At 40.8% G+C, this 23,217-nt stretch overlaps 1 protein-coding gene across 2 annotated transcripts; it reads right to left on the bottom strand.

The window, feature by feature from the left end:
* Positions 1-2,232: 2,232 nt before the first annotated feature.
* Positions 2,233-22,933, bottom strand: LOC308524857 (caspase-13-like). Of its 2 annotated transcripts, none has more exons than XM_081099460.1 (9): positions 22,741-22,933; positions 17,977-18,228; positions 11,975-12,090; positions 10,955-11,128; positions 9,530-9,764; positions 8,530-8,673; positions 6,914-7,023; positions 4,383-4,500; positions 2,233-2,392 (listed from the first exon to the last, which is right to left on the bottom strand). In XM_081099460.1, the coding sequence occupies exons 1-8, from the start codon at positions 22,745-22,747 to the stop codon at positions 4,402-4,404; spliced, it is 1,137 nt and encodes a 378-aa protein (XP_080955586.1). In that variant the 5' UTR covers positions 22,748-22,933; the 3' UTR covers positions 2,233-2,392; positions 4,383-4,401. The 2 variants fall into 2 exon arrangements, with proteins under 2 accessions (XP_080955586.1, XP_080955585.1); XM_081099459.1 differs by lacking the exon at positions 2,233-2,392 and adding an exon at positions 2,509-2,593.
* Positions 22,934-23,217: the final 284 nt, after the last annotated feature.

Genomic DNA, 23,217 nt, shown 5'->3' with positions numbered 1-23,217 from the left:
TTGGATCTTTGTGATGTGTCTCATGTTTCTACACAGACATCCAAGTCCAGAAATATAAACATTATGAATCTTTGTAGTGTAAGTTAAACATTACAATTCAAAATTCAGTTAAACCTTCCAGTTCAGAACTCTTATAGCTTCTGTTTTTCATGGCTTTGCAGAGACAACACAGAACAGTGGTCAATAACTCGGATTCTAGAGAAAGTCAAATTGAGTTCAAATCATGGTGTCTCCACCTACTAACTGAGTGACATTTGGAAAGTCATTTAAACTCTATATACTTTTGCTTTATTATAGGTAGAACAGAAATATTAATAGTAATTACTTTACAGGGTTGCTGTGATGGTTCAATTGACTTCTTATATATAAAATTCTTTACAGTAATCAAATTTATTAAAATAATATTAATATAGAGTTAATATTCTTTTAATATTAAATATTGTTATTAATAATTGTGTTAATAAATATAGACAGTTATGATTATATTTGAAAACGAGAACATCTTATTTTAAGTCAATTCAGCTATGCACTCAAATATTTCATTAACATTCTATCTACACTAATAAAAGAGAAACATGGTAATTGATGTACGACCGCTACCCTTTTCATTGGCTAATCAGCGAGATATGCAAATTAACTGTCAGCCAAGATGGCGGCCGGCAGCCAGGCAGCTTGAAACTAACATGAGGCTTGCTTGCCTCAGTGACGGAGGAAACCAACGTTCCCCGCCTGCGGCTGCAGGCCTCTGAGCGGGCAGTTTAAGAAACATTGTAACAAATACCACCAGACTTCAGCCAGCAGATTCGCAACATTGTAAGCAAAGGCCAGAAACCTACTTTCAGGAGCGGAGGCCTAAGAGCTGGAGCCAAGCCTCAAGGTAAAGCTGGCCCAGAATAAAAAAAAAAAAGAAAAAGAAAAAAAATGGCGGTTGAGAACTTCAGTCACTCCCAGCCTGAAAACAGCCCTCAGCCCCTCACCCAGACTGGCCAGGCACCCCAGTGGGGACCCCCACCCTGATCCAGGACACCCTTCAGGGCAAACGAGCTGGCACCCACCCATGCACCAGGCCTCTACCCTATATAGTAAAAGCGTAATATGTCTCCCGGCACCAGGATCAGCATGACAGTGGGCAGCGCCCAAACCCCCTGATTGCCCTGCAGCTCTGTGTGTGACAGGGGGCGGGACCCCAAACCCCTGAGCAGCCCTGCTCTGTGCCTGATAGGGGGGAGCTCCCCAACCCCCCCACCCCCACGGGCCCTGCTCTGTGTGTGATAGGGTAGAGCCATAACCTCCCCATCGGCCCTGCCCTGAGTGTGAGAGTGGCGGCGCCCCAACCCCCTGATCGGGGGTGGGTGATAGAGGGCGGTGCCCCAACCCCCTGATGGGCCCTGCTCTGTGTGTGTGACAGGGGCAGCACCCAACCCCCTGATTGGCCCTGCTCTGTGCGTGACAGGGGGTGGCACCGCAACCTCCCCATCGACCCTGCCTTGAGTGGTACAGGGGACGGTGCCCCAACCCCTCAATTGGCCCTTCCCTGAGCGTGACTGAGGGTGGCATCACAACCTCCCAATCTGCCCTGCTCTGTGCATGACAGGGGGCGGCACCCCAACTCCTCAATCGGCCCTGCTCTGAGCCCGACCAGGGGCTGCACCTAGGGATTGGGCCTGCCCTCTGCCACCAGGGAGCAGGCCTAAGCCAGCAGGGTGTTATCTCCCGAGGGGTCCCTGACTGGGAGAGGGCACAGGCCAGGCTGAGGGACTCACCCCCCCCCCACCCCGTGCACAAAATTTTGTGCACTGGGCCTCTAGTGTGTATATAACAGAAGTAGTACATATCCTCACTTAGTAGTTCCGATAGTCATGGTGCCAAAATTTCCTCTACTAATATTCACCTTTCCAGACATTTTAATATTCTCTCTCCCATTGCTGACACTCCCCACTCTCTTTCTGTTTTTTATCTGAAGATATTTGTGTTCGTATACAAATACAGTAAGGTCGTCCCATCTTGAACGAAATGCCAAATTATTATAGACAATATCCAAGAGTTTCTTATAATAAAATTTCCTAAAGTTTGGAAATATGAAAACATCTGGAAAAAAAAACAACAAGAAAGTGAATTAACTGATAGAAAGATATATGGGAATAATATGTTAAAATAATAGTTTACTGATGAAAAATATTATCTGAATCTATGATGTTAAATATTAAATTAGAAAACTTCACTGAAGCATACCTCGTAGACCGTGGGTTTGATGAGTATACAACTGAAGAGCTGACCAATTTTCAGTTCTTGTCTTCCATCTAGGCACCATCCCCTTTCACCCCACTGCTGAGGGAAAGTCACGGCCAGCTGTCTTCACTCAGTGAAATGCGGGTATCATATGAGTCCTAAGCTAGAAAACCCAGTTAGCGTACTCCACTTCATTTCCATTCACCCACCATTTTAACTGAAATTCTAGTCTCTAGTAAAGGACCCAAAGACACAGTTTATGTGTTTTGATTTTTATTTAAATACAAATGGTTAAATGGGTGTGCCATACGGGTAAAGGTGCTTCTAGAAGTTGGTAAAGAAGGGCAGGACGGCCTGTAATTCCCTGAAGAAGAAAAAGAAACACACAAACAAACACAAAATACAGAAGGTGAGGACAGTAATTCCCAGAAGCCTTCAATCCACCCTTACCATCTTTCCTCTTTCATCCTCTTCCATGTGCTTTTGCCACTTCCTTTGACTTCTGTGACCGTTACAGTGTATTCACCAAAAGCACACAGGGTAGTCTTTGTAAAATCTAATTTGTTCTCATTTCTCTGTTCACAAGCACTCAGAGGGCTTCCTATCTCACTCAGGATTAAAACTTTAGAACGTTTACTATGTGATCACCAAAGCCCAGGTGACCAGACTCATCACCATTTTCTGAACTTGTCTCTGCCACTTCCCCCAGCCCACTGCCTTTTGGCAGTTCTTTAAAGATGTTAAGCACAGTTCTGCATCAGGGCATTTGTGCTTGCTAGTCCCAGGGGTGCTGGAACATTGTTCTGCAGAGAATCACAAGGGTCACTACCCAACTCTGCCCACTCTCTGTTCTGACTTATTTTATCACTTCAAAGGAGCCTTTCTTAAATAATCTATCTATTATAGTACAACACCCATCTCTTTCATCTTTTTAACCTCCTTTATTTTTCTTCTTAGCTCTTATCACTATCTGACATATATTTACTTGTCTGTGTATTTAGAGTCTGTCTCCACTGACTAGAGTATGAGCTTTCTGAAGCAAAAGCTTTCCATTTATTTTGTTTACTGGTATATTCCAACATTCTAGAACAGAACATGGAAAATAGCGAGTGCTTGATAAGTATTAGTCAAAGAGTTCAACCTCTAATTTGGTTATCTTATACTAATTAGGCAATGAGAGCTACTCTAATGAACTACCTATGCAATTATCCACCAGGGAATCACAAACCAGGAGAAGAAGAAGGTGGGTAAAGATTTAAAGTAGTGAGATAAACTTTACTATAAAATATAATTTAAATTATGCTGTTTAAAGAAAGATTAACAATACACTTACAATACAATGTGATATTAAGCTGTTATGAGTGAGTAAAGTAATAGCTGGATATAAATTCATTGGACCCATTCTAAAATATATTTACCCAAAACAATAAATGTATGTTAACATCAGTGCTTGAAAGAGTTTCAGAGCAGTATTTAAGGATCAGAGAGCAGACTCTGCAATCTACATTGAGAGAACAGTCAGAGAGCCAGAATGTGCATCAACACATGAATTACAGTCCAGGGTATATTTTATGCTGTCTTGGTAACAGGAGCTCAAGGTCAGTAATGCGATATCTGCACTTAAAGGACTAATATCCTGCTTCCTTCACAGCCATCTCCTCTGTTTTCTGTTTTGTTTTGTTTTTATTGTTGTTGTGTGTTTTTTTTTGCTTTTCAAGATCTGAGGCAATGTTTGATAACTCAGTAGGTGTGTGTGTGTGTGTGTGTAGAGAGAGAGAGAGAGAGAGAGAGAGAGAGAGAGAGAGAGAAAGAGAGAGAGAGAGAGAGACAGAGAGAGAGAGAGAGAGAGAGAGAGAGAGAGAGAGAGAGAGATAGTAATAATAGAAGCATGAGTACATTTCTGTTTCATTGATGACTACCCTGTGTCCTTGATTATTTATTACTTCCTGTCTCAGTTTGGCTTATCTCCTTGATTGGCTGACTGATTAATTGATTATCAAGATGAGGAGGATCCAAATTCATATAAGTAGAGAAAAAAATAACATCTAGTCACTAAACTACATCAATAGGCAACATTAATTTGACTACCCAAGCAATTGGCTGTCATTAGCCCATGAACCTCATCACCAATATCACTTTCCCATTTGTTATACCTGTCAACAGCTTTGATTTTCAATTGCCAGGAAAGAGGTAGAAGTATCTTGACATGGATAGTCGTTCAATGGTAGGCATCTGGACTCTAACATCTGGCTTTTCGAATGATAGTTGTACCTGAAAAAAAAGAGGTTTTAGAATAAACTAAATCTTATCCACTCTCAGAAAACATTTTGCACCATGAGCCAAAAAATTCTGGGAATGATGGGACCAAGCCAATGAATATTCTAATTCCCTGTCACTGTTACCCTACTGTTTAGAAGTAACGCCACATGTCAGAATATACTCTTTATCTCAAAATAAACACTACAAGCCTAACCCAAGGCCTTTCAAATTTCACTCTTCTATTTTGAGTTTCAGATCTGCAGATCTTAACTGATCTCCTAGAGTCAATTCATGAGAACTGGCTCTCAAAAATGCTCTACCTTCAACTTCCAAGGTTAATCCTGAATTCAATAAGGCACAAACTCAATTATTGTTCCTAAAACCTGAACACAACAATTTTCACATCCTAACCAACAAGCTGACCTCTGAAGTTTTTTTTCATGGACTGATAAATGAGATTTTATTGACACCATTGCAATTAGGTAGTTGTTAATAATAGAACAGGAGCAAGGGGAAAGGCAAGACGCTTTAGGCCTGTTATTTGGGTAGCTTCACCAGGAAGCTGCAATTCACTGGCCCATCCCTGCAGACCACAGGGGAAGGGACTCAATCAATGGGAGATGAGTGCATGCACAAGGAGTTGGGGTTACAAGGGAAAGCACCTGTCTGTCAAACCCGGAGAATAAGGGCTTTGACTAGACTAGGCAGGGCCATTACAAGCCTGCACCAATTTGGCAATGCGTAAACCAGCAGATAAAGAAGCTCACTCTCCAGTGTGTCTCTCTTGGCTCCCATGCTCCTCTGGCTTTGTTCCTGCCCCTGTTGTCTCCATAGCTGCATGGCCCACAGCCACGTGGACCTCACACACAATGGACTATAACTGGAAACACAAATCAGCTAGCTTGATGCTCCATTTGACTGTGGAGACATGGAACAGAAACTCTGCACACTGGCTTTGATTTCAGATCTGCTGAAAACAAACTGGTACTTCTTTCTTGGCAGGGCAAAGGGAAATGGGACCTTGGGAACTCTGGGGTATAATTGCACAGAAATGAAGCTTTCTATAATATATCACCTTCCCATGTGAGCCTCAGAAAATTCTCAGGATATTGCAACACACCCACTCCCACCAGCAAGTGGTGGGGATGAGGACCTCTCCCCACTGATCACACTATTTATAGACTTCTCCGAGGAATGCCCTGAAGTACAATGTCTAATTCCTATTCATCCAATAGGACTTAATTTCCAAAGTTCCCATTCACGGAGACCCCAATGCACTTTATAATGCAATTTTCTCCTGCTTACTAAAGCTGTGTTCCCCTTTGCCCACGGAGTGCTACTGTTCTCCACAGTTTTCTATTTAAAAACAACCATACAGCCCTAGCTGGTTTTGCTCCTTGGATAGAGAATTGGCCTGTAGACTAAAGGATCCTGGATTCAATTTCAATCAAGGCTGATCCCCAGTGGGGGGCATGCAGGAAGCAGCCAATAAATGATTCTCTCTCATCATTGATGTTTCTCTCTCTCCCCCTCTCCCTTCCTATTCTAAATCAATAAAAATATATTTTACAAAATAATAATAAATAAAAATTCCCCATATTCTTAATACCCTAAAGGGAGAAAGGTATTGATATCCATGTATTGATTTATTGAATGAATATGAATTCCTATGTGCCAGCATGTTGAGGTGTTGAGGACATTTCTGCCTTCATGAAGGTTGCATTCAAGTGAGTACGTACAGCTAAGAACAAACAGAATATATGCCGAATGAGTGGTGCTCAGAACCCCGGAGGGAAACAAATTAGGAGGAAGGGGGGAATAAGGAATTTCCTGAGGTGGGAAAGGAATTTGGACTTCTTTTCTGGACCACTCCATTCAAAGAATACCTTCTCCCTTTTTTTTCTTTCACGTGCCCTTGATCCTTTGTGTAATGGAGCCTATCGCAATCTGTAATGACATATGTGTTTGCTGGTCTGATTGTATAGTATCCATCTCTCTCACAAAAAGGTCCCGAATAGCCTTACAACACAATACCTCATTTACACCAGTGTCACAGGATAGCAACAATTACCAAGTAGGATAACACCCAATAGATATTTATTCAATAAAGCCACACAAATCAACTCAAAATACTTTCCACTCTTTGACTTAAAATAAATGTATAGCCCATAACAAAGAAGCTTACAGTTTATATTATTTTGTTCTATTTTGATCTCGAGCAATTTTGTGTTGACATCTTCTCCTTTAAAACAGATGTCAACCCCTGGATAATGGAAACCAGGCACTGTTCTACTTTTGTTTGCCTGGCGAAGCCTGTCATTGTCATTTGAAATAAAAATAAGAGTGAAATCTTCCAGCACATGCACACACACACACATACACACACATACTCACAGGATTAGAAAAGGAAGAAGAAAAAGCTTACCTTCCGAAATACTTCCTCCAGGTGACAGCGCCAAGAATACTTCTGGAAGCATTTGATTAGTTGTGTGATGAAGAGAGAACCTTTAGTAGTGTCTCTCCAGGATACATTATCTGTAAAGATAAGGAGTGGCAAGCCTTGAGCTGTTCCCTTGAATGTTTTCTTTTCTCACACGTGTTTTTTTTCTTTTTTCCCGTAGTTTTTGAGTTTTTTAAGAGTAGCTTTGGAATTATCTTGACGTGTTTAGGGGAAACACTTATATCTCTATATTAACTAATTTTCCAAAAAGAGGAGGAAAAAATTTTAAAAAAAAAACCTGCCAGAGATTTAACTAAGGGAATAACTCACTAGAATTTCATAATGATTGCATTATATTCTTGGAAATGACTCTTACTATGTGCTTCATGTTCATTCACTTGGTTTTGAAACATGGCCTGAGAGATAACTGAAATTACCCCATTTTACAGAGGAAAGAATGGACGCTCAGAGGATTAAAGAATTTCCCCATGCTTATACAGTAAGCAACATAAAATGGCTCCCTGGGTTCCAGGTAACTTACAGAGTGTATAGCATTCTGTCTTTCACAATATTATAAGCACGTGGGTGAACAAATCCAAAGGAGATTGTGGTCATGGTTTCACTGGTGTATATTATATCCCAACTCACTATGTTACATACATTAAGTATATACAGCATTTTGTATGTCAATCAAACCTCCATGAGCCTTGACTGGTGTGGCTCAGTTAGCGCGTGGTCTGCACACTGGAGGGTCTCGGGTTCCATTCCTGGTCAAGGGCACATACCTGGGTTTCAGGTCAGATCCCTGCCCCCTGGTCACAGGGCATGTGGGAGGCAAAAAAATTGATGTGTCTCTGTCACATGGATGTTTCTCTCTCTCTCCCTTTCCTTTCCCTTCCCTCCCCCTCCTTTCCACTGTCTCTAAAATTAATGGAAAAAATATGTTCACTCCTTGCTAGGGAAAAACAATATGTCCATGAAGTGGTAACAAATAGAAAAGACTTAAAACAAAAATCTGCAAAGTAGAAACATTCAAATGTTAGAGCTTCTTAAGATGACTACGTAGAGGTCAAGAACTAAACATTGATCCCTATTATTAGGACCAACCACTAAGCCCCAGGGTATAATTTTCTACATATTTTAAAGGATCTCCTTGTCTTGCTGAGCCATGCAATGGGTCCCTCTAAACAGCATCAAATGAGAACCATGGATAAAAGAAGTTGGAGTTGATAATTTAAGGATGGCAGGCAGTCTCAGGATCCACTAAAACTCTATTCAAAATGTTAAACAGATTTGATAGAAAATGGAATCAAATCTGTTTTTTAAACAGTGTATGGGGAACGGGGTTCCTTGTATTAGGTTGTTTTAGTATGTGGTATAACTTTGACCATAAAGTGCTGCACTTAGAATAAAAGTACAGTTTTAAAAGTGGAAAATATAGAAACTCTGTTTCCATAGAATAGGTCAGATAAATGTAAATTGTTTTGACAGCCCTCAAAATGTGTCTTACATCACTGCTGCAGGGAGCCCATCTCAATATTCCAGAATCACTCTGAGGTGGCCTTAGGCGCATACACCTTGTCTGTAACTGAAAGACCTACGTGGGGTTGAGGAGCAGAAAGCAACGAAGTCCTTCTCCACGTGAGCTTTGTGAACGGCATCCTCCTCCAGGTTCTCAGGTGACTCTGAAGAGCTGTCTGTCATGGCTAATGGAGAGTCACTGACCCACAATTCCCCACGATTTTCTGTGGAGACATTAACATTGTGCAAACTGTGTGCCTCTATCAGTATGACTGTCACTATTGTCTACCTCATTCTTTTTAAATGTTTATTCTCACCAACTTCACACACACACACACACACACACACACACACACACACACTAAACCGTTGCCCCACACACATACCTTGGCCTCTCTCTAGTTTCTTTGAACAATGTGCCAATTAATAGTGGCAGCATCTTACCAGCAAGTAGTGATGGCATCAACAAACTGGAAGAACCCCTTTCCTAAGAAGAGCAGAGGACTTAAAAAACCTTATCTGCATAATTTCAGAGCCCAGTTCCCAGTTTTCAGCTGCTAGGCTATTTCTGATTTTTCTTCCAAACACTGTTCCAGAATGCTAAGAGGCGATTGGAAGTCAGAAAAAAGCAAAGGAAATGTTAACAGCAAATCCCAAGTGCCCACATCTCCCTACTCACTTCCCCTTCAAAAATGCATGAGGGAAAAGGGTGCTGCTACTAGAGAACAGCCCCACTTTCCAATGACATTGTTCTCAAGCCGGAGAATGTCAAAATGCCTGTAAGGTATGTACAGATGTCATTAAAATGATCTTATTCCAAGGTTTATATATTTGTGTTCAACTTTGATTAGGGATTCTGAAGATCTCCTTCACCACTTACCTTTGATTAAATTGAATAGATATTTCTTAGCTAAAAAGACAAACTCTCATGATACCAACTCCCCTTGGCATTTCCCAAGAGTTCAATTCACTTTATTTGCACTGAATGGGGTCTAGGATTGTTTTCCCTAAAAGCAAGACATACATCGCAATCCATTGCAAACACCTCATGCCCTTTGGATTTTCCATATCAGAACTCACCACCTCTGCAGGCCTGGACAATGATGACCTTAGGTTTGTCCTTGAGACTGGGGCAGTTGCGATTGTTGAATATCCGAAAGATGGTGTCATAAGGTAGCACATCTGGGTTTTCCTTGCTGTGCAGAGTCCCACAGAGTCGATCCAGGAGGCCATGGGACATGAACACCAGGAATGTACTATCTGAGGTCCTGTGCTCTGTGCGGGCAGCAAATGCCACCAGTACTGACTCCATCTCCTGAAAAAGACCACGGAGTCTTACTCTACAGGACAAGCATTAACACCAATCTGACCCCCTGTTTATGGTGAGCAGTATGAGAAACACCTGTAATGTTCCAGTCACTGTGCCCTCAGATATTGGTTGCTCAGTGATAGGTTTCTTTTTTTTTCTGACCATGGAGGTGGGGGTTCAAGGACCTGCTCCTGCTAACTTTCTATGAGCTGTCCTCTTGATATATTTTATATTTGTTTATTTTAACTTATATACTTTTTTCTTTCTATCTCTGTCTTTAATCTGATTACCTAATAGAAACCTTGTGTCATAAATATATCCTACCTCTTCCCTTCAACAACCCTTCCCACTGTGCTTAGAATGAAATCACACTTCTGACATATGTGTACTCCCTCCTGTCATCCTTCCTAGGCTCTCCTTACACTGGTCTTTTTGTATATTTCATGTGTCAGTTTCATATGTAGTTCACACTCTTCATTGTAGTAATCCCTCTTGGAATGGATTCCATTCACATATTCCCAGACCTTTCTTACTGGTTGTCATCTGTCAGGTCCTATACTGTCTCCTGTAAAGGCTTTTCCTGACCGTTCCATCAAATCAATTACTCCCCACGCCCCAATTCACTCTTATGTTCTCTTTTTCTTGTTTAAAATACTTTTAACTTCATTTTCACTCTTACAGAGAGTCACGAGACACATCAAATCTCTGAAATTTTCTGTTTTTCTTTTCATATGATTGCCCCCCACCAGTAAACCTAAATCAATTCAAACTTGGAACGTCCTGTCTCATTCACAGACCTACCCTCAGTGCCAAAATAGGCCCTGGGACCAAGTCAGGACTCAGTATTTATATGGTGACTACATGCCTTTTAAATTTTCATTACTTTAGAATTTTCTGGGAATGTTAGGTCTGAATCCGAATCACCTCACTTTGGAACCAAGTGAGGTATACATGCCAGGTGTATGTGGGTATACATGCCAGGCACTTTCTGTCTAGTTTCATGGAATTGAGGATATTTGGAGCCCAAAGAGACATAGATGTCATCTATCTAATAATTTCATTTTATAAACACACCTACTCACATGCACGTGCCCACACAGAGGAATATGTGGCCTAAGGTGGTTAAAGCATTTGGCTATCATTATAAAGTTAGTTTGTTAGTAGGAGGGTGTGTGGGGTGGGTGAGGAGCCCTTACCTTGGCTGTGAGGTTCTCTTCCACAATCACACTGTAGCCAAGGCTCACAAGCAACTCTTTCATCCCTGTGATGTCAAGGTCAGCCCCTTTCCTGGGCTGAAGGTGATCAAACTCTTTATTGCATATGATGAGAGCCAGGCGAGTGCGGTCTGTTCTCTCCTTTATTGGATAGATCTGCAGGAAATGGATATGCAGTGAGTTTGACTTACTGAAATCTCTTTTAAATCTTCATGTACTAATCTCTGTTGCTTTGTTACAGGATCGTGGATCTGCTCTCTCCCCTCTCCTGTACCAGAGACCCTGCCTTTTTCTTTGTAATGGATTGAACTGACAAAAGAAATAAGTGAGAATGGAAAGTGATTTAGAACTTTCAGGTTATATAAAAATAAAAATAGACTGAAAAATAAAATAATGTAACTTATTTTCTAAAAGCCCAGAAGTGGACCTAGAACATATTTGTTACACTTACTCAAGAATCTTGAAGTGTCTAGAACAATTCCTACCATAATTTTCTCCACCTAGACAAATCATTCTCAGTGTTCAAGGTTCAGATCAAATTTCATAAAAACCAGGAGACATTTTGTATTGGCTCCAGCTAAAAATAAATACATCAAAGATGATTTACCTTTGGTAACATCATTATTTCAGTATTATTTTTAACACAGCGAGATAAAATGGGTTTCAGGCTTTAATTGTATTTTAAGTCATGTTTTGTCTCTAGCCTTTTCAACTAGTATGAAAATAACTACTAAATATTTTGATCTATAGCTACAGCTTAATTGTAATAAGTCTCAAATAGAACAAATAAATGAAGAGAGAGATCTGTATTTTATCATGGGGTTGAAAGAAAATTGGAATCTGTGTGAGGCTATATGAGTTCCTCCTTGCTCAAAGCATCTATGAAAATGATTACCACTGTCCCCACCCCACCACTCTGCAACTAGTGTTTTAGGGAATCAAGTACTTAGTGAAAGCAATTGCTTCTCTCTCTGTCTCTATTTTATGGATAGAACACAGTACCTCTCCAGCCCTTTCTTGACACACTTTCAGGAACTCTTCAGGAGGACAAAGCTTGAGGGTATCTGTAGTTTCTGCTGACTCAGCTGGCCCAGTCACTTCTGGAGGAACTGCAGGATCTATCACATGACATCACATGATGTAATTTTAATATCTGCATCTGTTACCCATGATCACCTAAGACATACTGACAGAGACGGTAAGTCATGAAAAGTTCTTTAAACACTTTTAAATGTAGGAATTTTTTTTTGTATTTAATCTCTAATATGAAGAAGTGTATTGTGACTGGGAAAGAAGAGGGAAATTCTTGGTAGCAGATCCACCCAAAAATGTAATACTAGATTATGATTATTAAAAGGAAAACACCTTCCTTGGTGACTTCGGTCAAAATTAGGCTTTTTATATTTAGCTAAAACAGCCTGAGTCTGGCTATATTTTACTCTAAAGCACTCACTCATCTAACTGGATGGTTTCTTATCACTGATCAAGAGTACATTGAATAAATATTTAATAAAGTGCTATTCATTAGAAACATAATTAAGTCACATGTGCAATTCAATTTTTGCTAATGTTCACATTAAAAAGGAAAAACAAACAGATGAAATTAATTTTAATAATATTTTATTTGACATAATATATTCAAACTATTATCATTTTAACATGTATTACTAGCCACATTTCAAGCACTTTATAGTCACAATGTGTCTGGTAGCTATCATATTGGACAAGAGGCCCAGTGCACAAATTTGTGCATGGGCAGGGTTCGGCCGGCCTGCCATTATCAAGGTCAATTAGGTTGGCCAGCCAGGGCGGGATGGGCCATGGGTGGTTGGCAGGCTGGCCCCGCCCCTTTGTGGAACTCCGAGTCAAAGACAATTTGCATATTAGCTTTTTATTACATAGGATGGTATAACATCCCAAGTCTGTGCCTAATTTATACACAACACAGACACAGACACACACTAAGCACATAAAAGAATCCTGACTCCTGTACCAATAGGCATTATTTTTTCAGGGACCTCAGCCTGAATTTTCAATTTGTCCAGAGGAAATGGGCTTCTATGATTCTTTGCAAAGCTGTAGAGTCAGCTATGTCAAGGAGAAAAGCTAACTAGCCACCAGAGCACTGATTCCAGGGCCAGGGGGACAACATTTTACACAGAGATTCTAACATACACTGGATGTCCTTGCCTCCAAAGTTCTGATGAACCCACACTAAATTTTCAACCCATGTTTTAAAATGTGAGGGAATAACTCCTCCCTTTTGAAGAAGTTTGTTTCTGACTCATCCTGACCCAGTCCTTGCAGAAACTTAACTGTATCCGTCACAGCTTGGCATCACTTGACAAATTTTGCAAGAGACTGGAAAAGTCCAGCACCCCTCTTTTCAGAGGAATGAGTAAGAGTGCATAAACAATAGAAGAGAAGTTTGCCAAGATCTAATTAACAAGGTTTTTGTCCAGAAAGAAACCTTGATGGTTAGTTACATGAACCAATCAAGGAACTCCCTGATTTTCTTTTATTTAAAAGAAAAAGAAATATTATCCTGTACAAATGTTTAGTTTCTATTTTTTATATTTTACTCATTTATTTCCATTAGTTTTTTCATAATATTTTTATAAACTTCTTTCTAAAATATATGCTAAACACCAGAGCTCTGGAGATGCAGCAAATTGTTAGTCTCTAAGGAAACCAAGCATTCTAAATATTTTTATAGATTAAACAGAGACATGCTCTCCTTTCTCATTCCAGAAGATTCTGGCAATTTAAAGACTCCCCAGGTCCTGGGTTATTCTCTCATTAGATGGGATATTTTTCAGCAAAAACCTCATCTATTTCCAGGTTATTTGCAAGTTTGGTGAGCACTCTAACTTAAGAAACATCATCTCCTAATAACCGTTGTGTGTCTGTATAAATATAGTGTTTGCAGTTAAGATTGGGATTTAATATTTCTGTGTTACATCTAATAGTACAAATTAGCATGAAAACAAATCCTGTCATTACAATCTAACTAATAATAGAGGAATATGCAAATTGGCCAGCATGCTATCATGTAACGACCAATCAGAATGGGTGCAGGGCCGTGGCGGATAGCTCTCAGCACGCCTACGCTGGGGAGCGCAGAGAGGAAATTAGGGGAATCAGGCCAGGAGGGGAGCACAGATAGGCAGTTAGGGTGATCAGGCCAGGAGGGGAGAGAAGATAGGCAATTAGGGGGATCAGACCAGGAGAGGAGAGCAGTTAGGCAGCTGGGGGGATCAGGCCATGAGGGGAGAGCAGATAAGCGGTTAGGGGGATCAGGCCACAAGGGGAGAGCAGATAAGCAGTTAGGGCAATCAGGCCAGAAAGGGAGAGCAGATAGGCAATTAGGGGGATCAGACCAGGAGGGGAGAGCAGTTAGGCAGCTGGGGGGATCAGGCCATGAGGGGAGAATAGTTAGGCAGTTAGGGGAATCAGGCCAGGAGAGGAGAGCAGATAGGCAGTTACGGAGATAAAGCCAGCAGGGGAGAATAGTTAGGAAGTTAGGGGGATCAGGCCAGGAGGGGAGGGCAGATAGACAGTTAGGGGGATCAGGCCAGGAGGGGAGAGCAGGTAAGCAGTTAGAGAAATCAGGCCAGGAGGGTACAACAGTTAGGCAGTTAGGGGAATCAGGCCAGGAGAGGAGCACAGATAGGCAGTTAGGGGGATCAGGCCAGCAAGGGGAGAGCAGATAAGCGGTTAGGGGGATCAGGCCACAAGGGGAGAGCAGATAAGCAGTTAGGGCAATCAGGCCAGAAAGGGAGAGCAGATAGGCAATTAGGGGGATCAGACCAGGAGGGGAGAGCAGTTAGGCAGCTGGGGGGATCAGGCCATGAGGGGAGAATAGTTAGGCAGTTAGGGGAATCAGGCCAGGAGAGGAGAGCAGATAGGCAGTTACGGAGATAAAGCCAGCAGGGGAGAATAGTTAGGAAGTTAGGGGGATCAGGCCAGGAGGGGAGGGCAGATAGACAGTTAGGGGGATCAGGCCAGGAGGGGAGAGCAGGTAAGCAGTTAGAGAAATCAGGCCAGGAGGGTACAACAGTTAGGCAGTTAGGGGAATCAGGCCAGGAGAGGAGCACAGATAGGCAGTTAGGGGGATCAGGCCAGCAAGGGGAGAGCAGATAAGCGGTTAGGGGGATCAGGCCACAAGGGGAGAGCAGATAAGCAGTTAGGGCAATCAGGCCAGAAAGGGAGAGCAGATAGGCAATTAGGGGGATCAGACCAGGAGGGGAGAGCAGTTAGGCAGCTGGGGGGATCAGGCCATGAGGGGAGAATAGTTAGGCAGTTAGGGGAATCAGGCCAGGAGAGGAGAGCAGATAGGCAGTTACGGAGATAAAGCCAGCAGGGGAGAATAGTTAGGAAGTTAGGGGGATCAGGCCAGGAGGGGAGGGCAGATAGACAGTTAGGGGGATCAGGCCAGGAGGGGAGAGCAGGTAAGCAGTTAGAGAAATCAGGCCAGGAGGGTACAACAGTTAGGCAGTTAGGGGAATCAGGCCAGGAGAGGAGCACAGATAGGCAGTTAGGCAGATCAGACCAGGAGGGGAGATCAGTTAGGCAGTTATGGGGATAAGGTCAGCAGGGGAGAGAAGTTAGGGCCATTAGGCAGGCAGGCAGGTGAGCGGTTAGGAACCAGTGGTTCCGGATTGTGAAAGGGATCCCGGATTGGAGAGGCTGCAGGCCAGGCTGAAGGACTCCCCCCACCCCAGGTATGAATTTTGTTCACTGGGCCTCTAGTATAATAGATATTATAGTGCAGCCTGCTGGCTAAAAGGAGTTTCTAGCAGCCTGGGAATGGAGCTGAAAGAAATGAGAGAATTAGGAGTTTAGATAAATCTTTAAAAAGCTCAGTTTACCTGTTACCTAAGGACATATTCAGGAAACCCCTTCAAATGATATAAAAGGGAAGGGACTGATATTAGATGAGACAAAACCATATCCTTGGTGGGTAGCAATTTGAGTACTTATCTCTCTGACTAAATAGCAATCATATGTGTCTATATATGAGTTTGTTAAATAAAATAAGCAATCAAACACCTTGTATTCTTTCTATTCAATTTCTCCATCATTCCCTCAATATTATACTAGGGACCCTCAGAATCATATCTGTGGTATGTCCAAAAGGCCTGGCCAGGACCTGACTTGTTCTAACAGCTCAGCTCACCCAGCTTCCTGGCCTGCTAGGTTTGTGAAGCTTAGTTGTCCTAGGATCACTCTGGAGCAGGGCTCCTCAAACTACGGCCCGCGGGCCACATGCAAATATAAATATTGTATTTGTTCCCGTTTTCTTTTTTTACTTCAAAATAAGATATGTGCAGTGTGCATAGGAATTTGTTCATAGTTTGTTTTTAAACTATAGTCCGGCCCTCCAACGGTCTGAGGGACAGTGAATTGGCCCCCTGTTTAGAAAGTTTGAGGACCCCTGCCCTGGAGGTTCCATGTGCAGACAGAGCCCAGGGAACCACACAACACATCATGACAGGATCTACCCCTGCCTCCTGCCTGCCACTCACTACCTCTGCCAGTGCAGTGGTTTATATCAGTTTGGTTTAATGCTTATGGTGATGCCTGGGGTTGCTGAAATTATTTTATAATTTCTATTATTTAAATGTGATTTTTATTTGCAAATGTTTTATTTTTGGAAAAAAAAAATTCACTTATTCCTACCCCATCCCAGATTAAAGAGAAAGTAATAAACCTGTACAAGGAGCAGCGTGAATGTTAGTGAGAACACCGCTCAGGCCACAATCTTGGACATCAACCAGACAAGCGTGTCCTTCCTGCTGGGGGGAATGTCCCTTCCACCTAGAGAAGGGCTTCTTTCAAAAATTTATACACATATATACATAACCCATGGACACAGACACTAGTGTGGTGAAGACTTGGGGGGAGGAGGGGGAAAAATGGGACATGTAATGCTTTCAGTCATAAAGAGACATTTTAAAAAGAGGAAAGAAAAAGGAAACAAAAGCTTATGTGTAATTTGGAGGGCTCTATAATGTATGTAGCCTTTTGTGCATTACTTTTTCTTATTGATGAGCTCTAGTACACAAGGTTGGGATTTTAGGTTAAACTCTGCAGCAAGCAGAGTCAGTCACTGTTGAATTTGAGCCTGAGGGCATGTAATCTCTAGTAGCATTTGTAATTCAATCTACGTCAACATATTTGAAAGATTTTAATATATTTTAAACTTTTTAGGTGTTACTGGAAAGTTCTAAATATTACTATGATAATCATGATTACTAATATTTATTGCATGCAGGTTCTTTGTTTGCTTATTCATCTTATATTTATTATGTGCCTGGCACTCTGTTAAGAGCTCTTATTCATTCATTGGCAAAGACAACAGCTGCATTCTGGATTAAGAAAATTGGTGGATCATAGTTCTAATGAGATACATAGGGAATAGATTTGATGAGGAGCATCAAGTGTATAATTTCAGATATTTTAGTTGTATGAAGCCAGAGGAATATTTGAGTGGAAATGGAGACTATGCTGCCAGAGCTCAATGTATCTGGAGCTCAGAGGAGAGTGCTGGGTGAGAAATAAAATGTTAGGAGTTGTCCGCATATGCCTAGCACTCTGTTCTTAGGCTTATGAACCCCGCAAAGTTCCTAAAATTGCCCCCATTTCACAGATGCTAATACTGATGCCTACGGAGATACAGAAACTTGAAGGAAGTCATGTATGTAGTGTCCAAAGTGGCAGAACCAGGGTTCGGGATCAGGTAGCCCCCTAACCACAAAGTCTCTACAATGAGCTCTTTCCATGAGCAACCTGAACACAAACCCTCAGCTTCTTAGCTAGTCAGAAACCAAGCCCCCTCTCACAAAGTGCAAGGTAGCCCCTAAAAGGGCACTGATGAAACTAGTGAAAATAATATTTTAGTAATTAAGCATGGGGGCATTACAGAGGACACCGGAGGGGCATTGGAGATACACAGATTCCAGATAATTTGAGATATTTGTTGCAAATGCCTCTATTCTTACCTTTTGTGCTGATGGAATTTTTGTTTGTGTTAAGGAAGGTTTGGACAAGGGCTTGACTTGCTTCATGGTGTCTCCCTCGCACAGCTTCCACTAAAACCCAGGCCTTGTCTCTAGGTTTGGCGTCATTGAATTTTTTCTTGTCAGTTTCCTCCAGTTTTAGAACATCTTTTTTCACCAATCCATCCAAAACTTCAACTAAGAGGTCTTTCCCGATAGATTCCAAAGCCTTAAGTGGGTTTTTGTTGCGTTTATCTGTCAGAAATACAAAGACTCCTTCAACTGTGGGCAAAACCAAAGAGTTTTGCACTATATTTAGAGACCTCCCTGAAAGGTGAAATACCTTCTGACTATTTCAACGTTTCCCCAATAAAATACATCCCTCTTTCATTGTACCTGTGGCATTCTGTCAGTGCATCAAAAGAGTACTAGGCTTTGTTTAATGATTACTGTCCCTTGATTTTTGGATAGCTTCTTATTTCCTTTCTCTGACATTGAGCTTAATATCACCCATCGGTCTTATATTTCTCTATTTTTCCCCATCTCATAGTGACGATGTATGCTCCAAGAAAAGTCCATGCTCTTGTCCCACCAGACCACAGAATCTATCTTCTCTATGTATTTAGTTTTCCTGGTGAAAGCACTATGCATTTGAATCCACCGTCTGTATCCACATCTCTTAGTTACATCTTTGCACTTAAATTCCTAAAAGTACTTATAGCCTAGCTGAAAATACGAATTAATGAATAAGTGAATAAATGCATCCAGGCTCCCAATACTTTAAAATCTTGTCTCAATCAAAACTTAGAGTTGGAAATAATCTGCTGACTAATCTTTCAATATGGTAGATTAATTTGATAATAAGTTAATTTATTACTGCCTGGGATAGTTTGAATTTTTATAGAGGAATATAGAAGTCAATATAATAAATATTTTTTTAATACCACAGTTATGACTTACACATATATGGGAAGGCAGGATATTTCATCAATTCTCAATTAATTCTAAGATAATTATTCAGTCCATCTAGATATAAGGATAGCCTTGACACAAAATGACACTTTCTAAAGAAAATGTGCCAGGACATTGAACAAGAACTTGAGCCCAGAAACACTAGCCTCATTTTCCATGTCATCTTGAATTATTTCAATAAATGTTTATTTAGTAGTGATTATGAGAAAGAAACATGGAAATTACAAATAAATTAAATGTTACCTTATATCAATTAGTTTAATTCTAGCTAACATCTCTTGTCCACTTAAATTTATTGAAAAATAAATACATATAAAGCAATGTAAAACATTATTATTATTATTATTATTATTATTATTATTTACATGTCTCTGTACTAAATACAAACATTAATATGCCATATCTTCACAATAATCTAATGAGATAGCCATTATTTTTCTCTATTTCAATATCACTTGCCCCAAATCACACAAATTGGGATTCACATTCTATTTTTACAGCACAGCTTCAGTAATAATAATTCATATTTATCAAGCCCCCACTGGTGCCAAGTGCTATGCATGAATCTTCTCATTTAAACTCTAACAAAACCCCATCTAACCTGAATATTAATAATTCTATTATATAAAAAAGAAAGCAGACACAGAGAAATTGGTTAAGTAATTGACCCAAATTGTATGTTTAGTGCACAGTGTGTATAGTTAGTGGAGAGAAGGGAATCAAACTCAGGGGATCAAAGCACGCCCCCCCCCAAATCTTAAATCATCAAACTACATTACATGATACTTGGTGAAGAATTGCTTAAAATAATGCGAAGTGTTTCAGGGACTCAAAGAAGACTTGGTAAATTTCTGCAGGTGAGACCACAAAGTCTTCTTAGAAAAGGTAATGAAAACACAGAGATACTATTGCCAGAAGCCAATTCCAGCATGTCAGCAGGGCTGAATCATCTGGAAATGGCTGAGGGCATTTCCCCAACCCTGAAAAAGATGCATCAGTGCTTGCTGCAGACAGCTGAGGGCATTTCAATCTACATGTTATTGCCTCCTACTGGCCAAACACCCGAACAGCTGAAAGCAATTCCTCCAATGGGACAATGGATTTTGTATAGTAGCCCTACCCTTTGATGTGTATATCTATCTCACCTTAGGACAATTTGTGTCAATAAAAAGCAAGGGGTCCTGAGACAAGGAGAACTTAGTTCCTTTAGCTAAGTCTTCCCTGGCCCCCCAAATGCCTTCCAAAATTATGTTTCATCTCTGGACTCGTGATTAATTTATGCCACAGCCCTTCTCCAGATTCCTGAACCCTTCTAGATGCTGGATTAAGACCCCCAGCATTATACAATATAGTATATAGACATTAGAACAGAGAGTTTGAAGAATTGCAAACAGCATACAAGTTAGTGTGTGGAAGATTTAATCTACCTGAGTTCTGGGCTTCAGTTTCATTTTACTAGCATCTGTGCACTCAAGAAGGTGGGATAGAGTCGACTGAATGAATGGCATGGGGAGAAATTTGATAAACAATACAAGCAGAGTTTGGTCTTAGGTACTCTTCTCATCATCTCTACATTCTCATGGCTTCATTATACATTACTCCCAAATTTATGGATTCAGCCCAGATGTGGATACTAAAATTGAGACTCATATATCTACCTCCTCTCAATATACCACAAAGTTATTAAACTCATTTTCATAAAATTGATCTTTATATATACCTGTTCTGTTCCCTTTACTAGTAAATGATATCTAAACACCAAGTTCACCACATATGTTAATAGTGAATCTCTCCTGTTTTCTGAATAACTTATTTTCCTTCCATGTCAAATTGTATTGATTTTCTCTGCTAAATATTTACAGAATCTGCCCATTTCTCTCATTTTTAATTACACATTATTCCATTTCAGGCCAACATCCTTCCTTTTCCTAATTACTTCAGGAGCTTTATAAATCTACTTTTGGATCCTTCTAATCTGTTTTCCACAACGAAGCAGAGTTAGGGTGCTAAAATCTAGATTTAATCATGAAACCTCTGAGCTTAATCTAATGTAGGTCTTCTCATTCATCCATCCTCACTCTCTGTCACTTACCCACCTTGCTCATTACCTTGCTTCTAGAAGACCCTTACTTAGGAAACTCTATGTGGGCAGTCTCCCAACCTCACATTTTTTCCTGTTTCCCCACTGTTTCCTTATTCTTTATATCTCAGATGAGATGTCACTTCCTTCAGAAAATCCTACCTGAGGCTCCCAACTAGACAGAGTGTCAGAGGTAGATGCTCCAGACGCCTTGTTTCTCACTAGGCTAGCAATTTTTCCCTTGTGCTTGTTAATTGTATAATAATGGCTAACCAAATTTGGTTGTTTATATTTATTGGGCCATTTATTTGTTTTTGTCACCTGCCGTTCAGTTTCTCACATCTATTATCTAATGATGCCCTGATTCCAATCTAATAATCAGTGAGGCCTTCCTGCCTGGCCAAAGACGCAGGCATGAGTGTGAGTTTCACTCACTACTCTCCAGCCAAAGGCTTCATGAAGAAGACAAGAAAATAAAACAGTTAAGCCTTGTATTATAGGAACTTAAGTTAAATGTCATGAGACGAGTCATAAACCCTGGAGAGATTATACCATGAAGAATATATATATATATATATATATATATATATATATATATATATATAAATACAGTTAGTATAAAATTTGTGAAGTTGAATTCAGATTTTAGAGAGATTAATGGAAAAATGGATAAACATATTTTAAAAGATAGAAAAACCTGTCTGAAATGTTCAGACATTTTTAAAAGGAACTAGGGAGCCACTGTATTTCTGAGTAAAAATATTACATGTAGAGATACCTAGAATGTGAGAACTGAAAGATAACTAATTACTTTTCCTAATGATTCTAATCTGCAAATAAACCTGTGCCAGATCAGCTATAAAAGAATTATCCGCAGATCTTTATAAGGCTAGAAATGCCTATTTAAGATGGAGACATTCAGGGCAGGATAACCTGAACTTTTAAAAATGACTATAGATTATTCAGATTTGTTGTAAGGTTTAGAAACGGATGACCTAAACCCTTCCTTTCAAATGAGGAGAATGAAACAAAAAGTGATATGACTGGTTTGACTACTAGCTGCATACATAGCTAACCTCGTGCCTTTTCAGCTTCTGTGTATAAGCAACAGGGTGGATTGGAGGGTTAAAATCTGGAGAGGAAGATCCCATCCGTTAAAAAACTGTGATAGCTATCTAGGAAAAACTGCACCTGAGTCCTTAGCACCAGGGCTAGAGAGAAACGGGGAGAGACAGTCACCTCAAAAGACCAAGCCTGTAATTCAATCCGGGAGAAGGCAAAGGGGGGGGGAATTCAAAGTTCACCTATGGGATCCTGGGCACAGCGTTTGTCACCCAGATGACTAATTTGGAAACAGCTGGAGGCCAGAAGATTTCAGAGGGCATTTAGGCTCTTCAAGAGTTGTCTCACACAACAATAACTTCCTCGATTTGTCTTCTCCCTTCCCTTTATTATCAAGAGCTGAAAGAAAGGAATTAACTATTCCTGGGTCTAAAAGACCTGGAAACCTTTCTGAACCTTTCTTTCCGCCCTTCCAAGGCAATGTCCCATGGATGATTCAAGTTACAAAGAGCTGATAAGGGGAAGAATTCAGCTTGCAAACCACAGGCTCTTGCTTCCCTTTTGCTATTTCTGTTTGTCAGGAGCAATAAATAAAGCATTTCCGAAGACCCAGGTCCCTCCCTGACCCTTGGTCAAAAAAGACCCCTACTCACCAGCCATAGGTAACCACAGCCTTAGCCCCTTCCTGCTGCTGCAAAGCCAGTCACAGGCTTGAAAATGAAACTTTCTGGCACTTCCTCATTGCAGGGGGCGGGGGCAACTAACCAGACATTGGGCAACTGCTGCTTAGAACATCTGAGTTCACCAGTCAGTCCGGGAAAATCCCTTGGGAAGAAAACTTTCTTCCTTTAGAAAAAAAAAATGTAAATGATGAAACATTTTCCTATTGGCTGGCACCTCTGACTGTTTTGTTCCCTTTTCCTTCTCTCACTTCCGTGCCCCCACACCTCCTTCTCTCTGTCCTTTTTCTGACCCCTCAGTATTTCTCCTCTGCTCACTGAAAACTCATGAACGAGTTAAAACTAACAGGTCTCCATTCCTTTCCAGATAAGAAGTATCCAAAACAGCTTCTGTTTTCTGTTTCGATTGTGCTGGTATCATCCCCTCCCTGTCTCCCTGTGCTTCTGAGA

Source organism: Myotis nattereri (assembly GCF_964212035.1).
Source record: "Myotis nattereri genome assembly, chromosome: 9".
Classification (NCBI taxonomy): Eukaryota; Metazoa; Chordata; class Mammalia; order Chiroptera; family Vespertilionidae; genus Myotis; species Myotis nattereri.
This window is presented reverse-complemented; position numbering and strand designations above follow the sequence as displayed.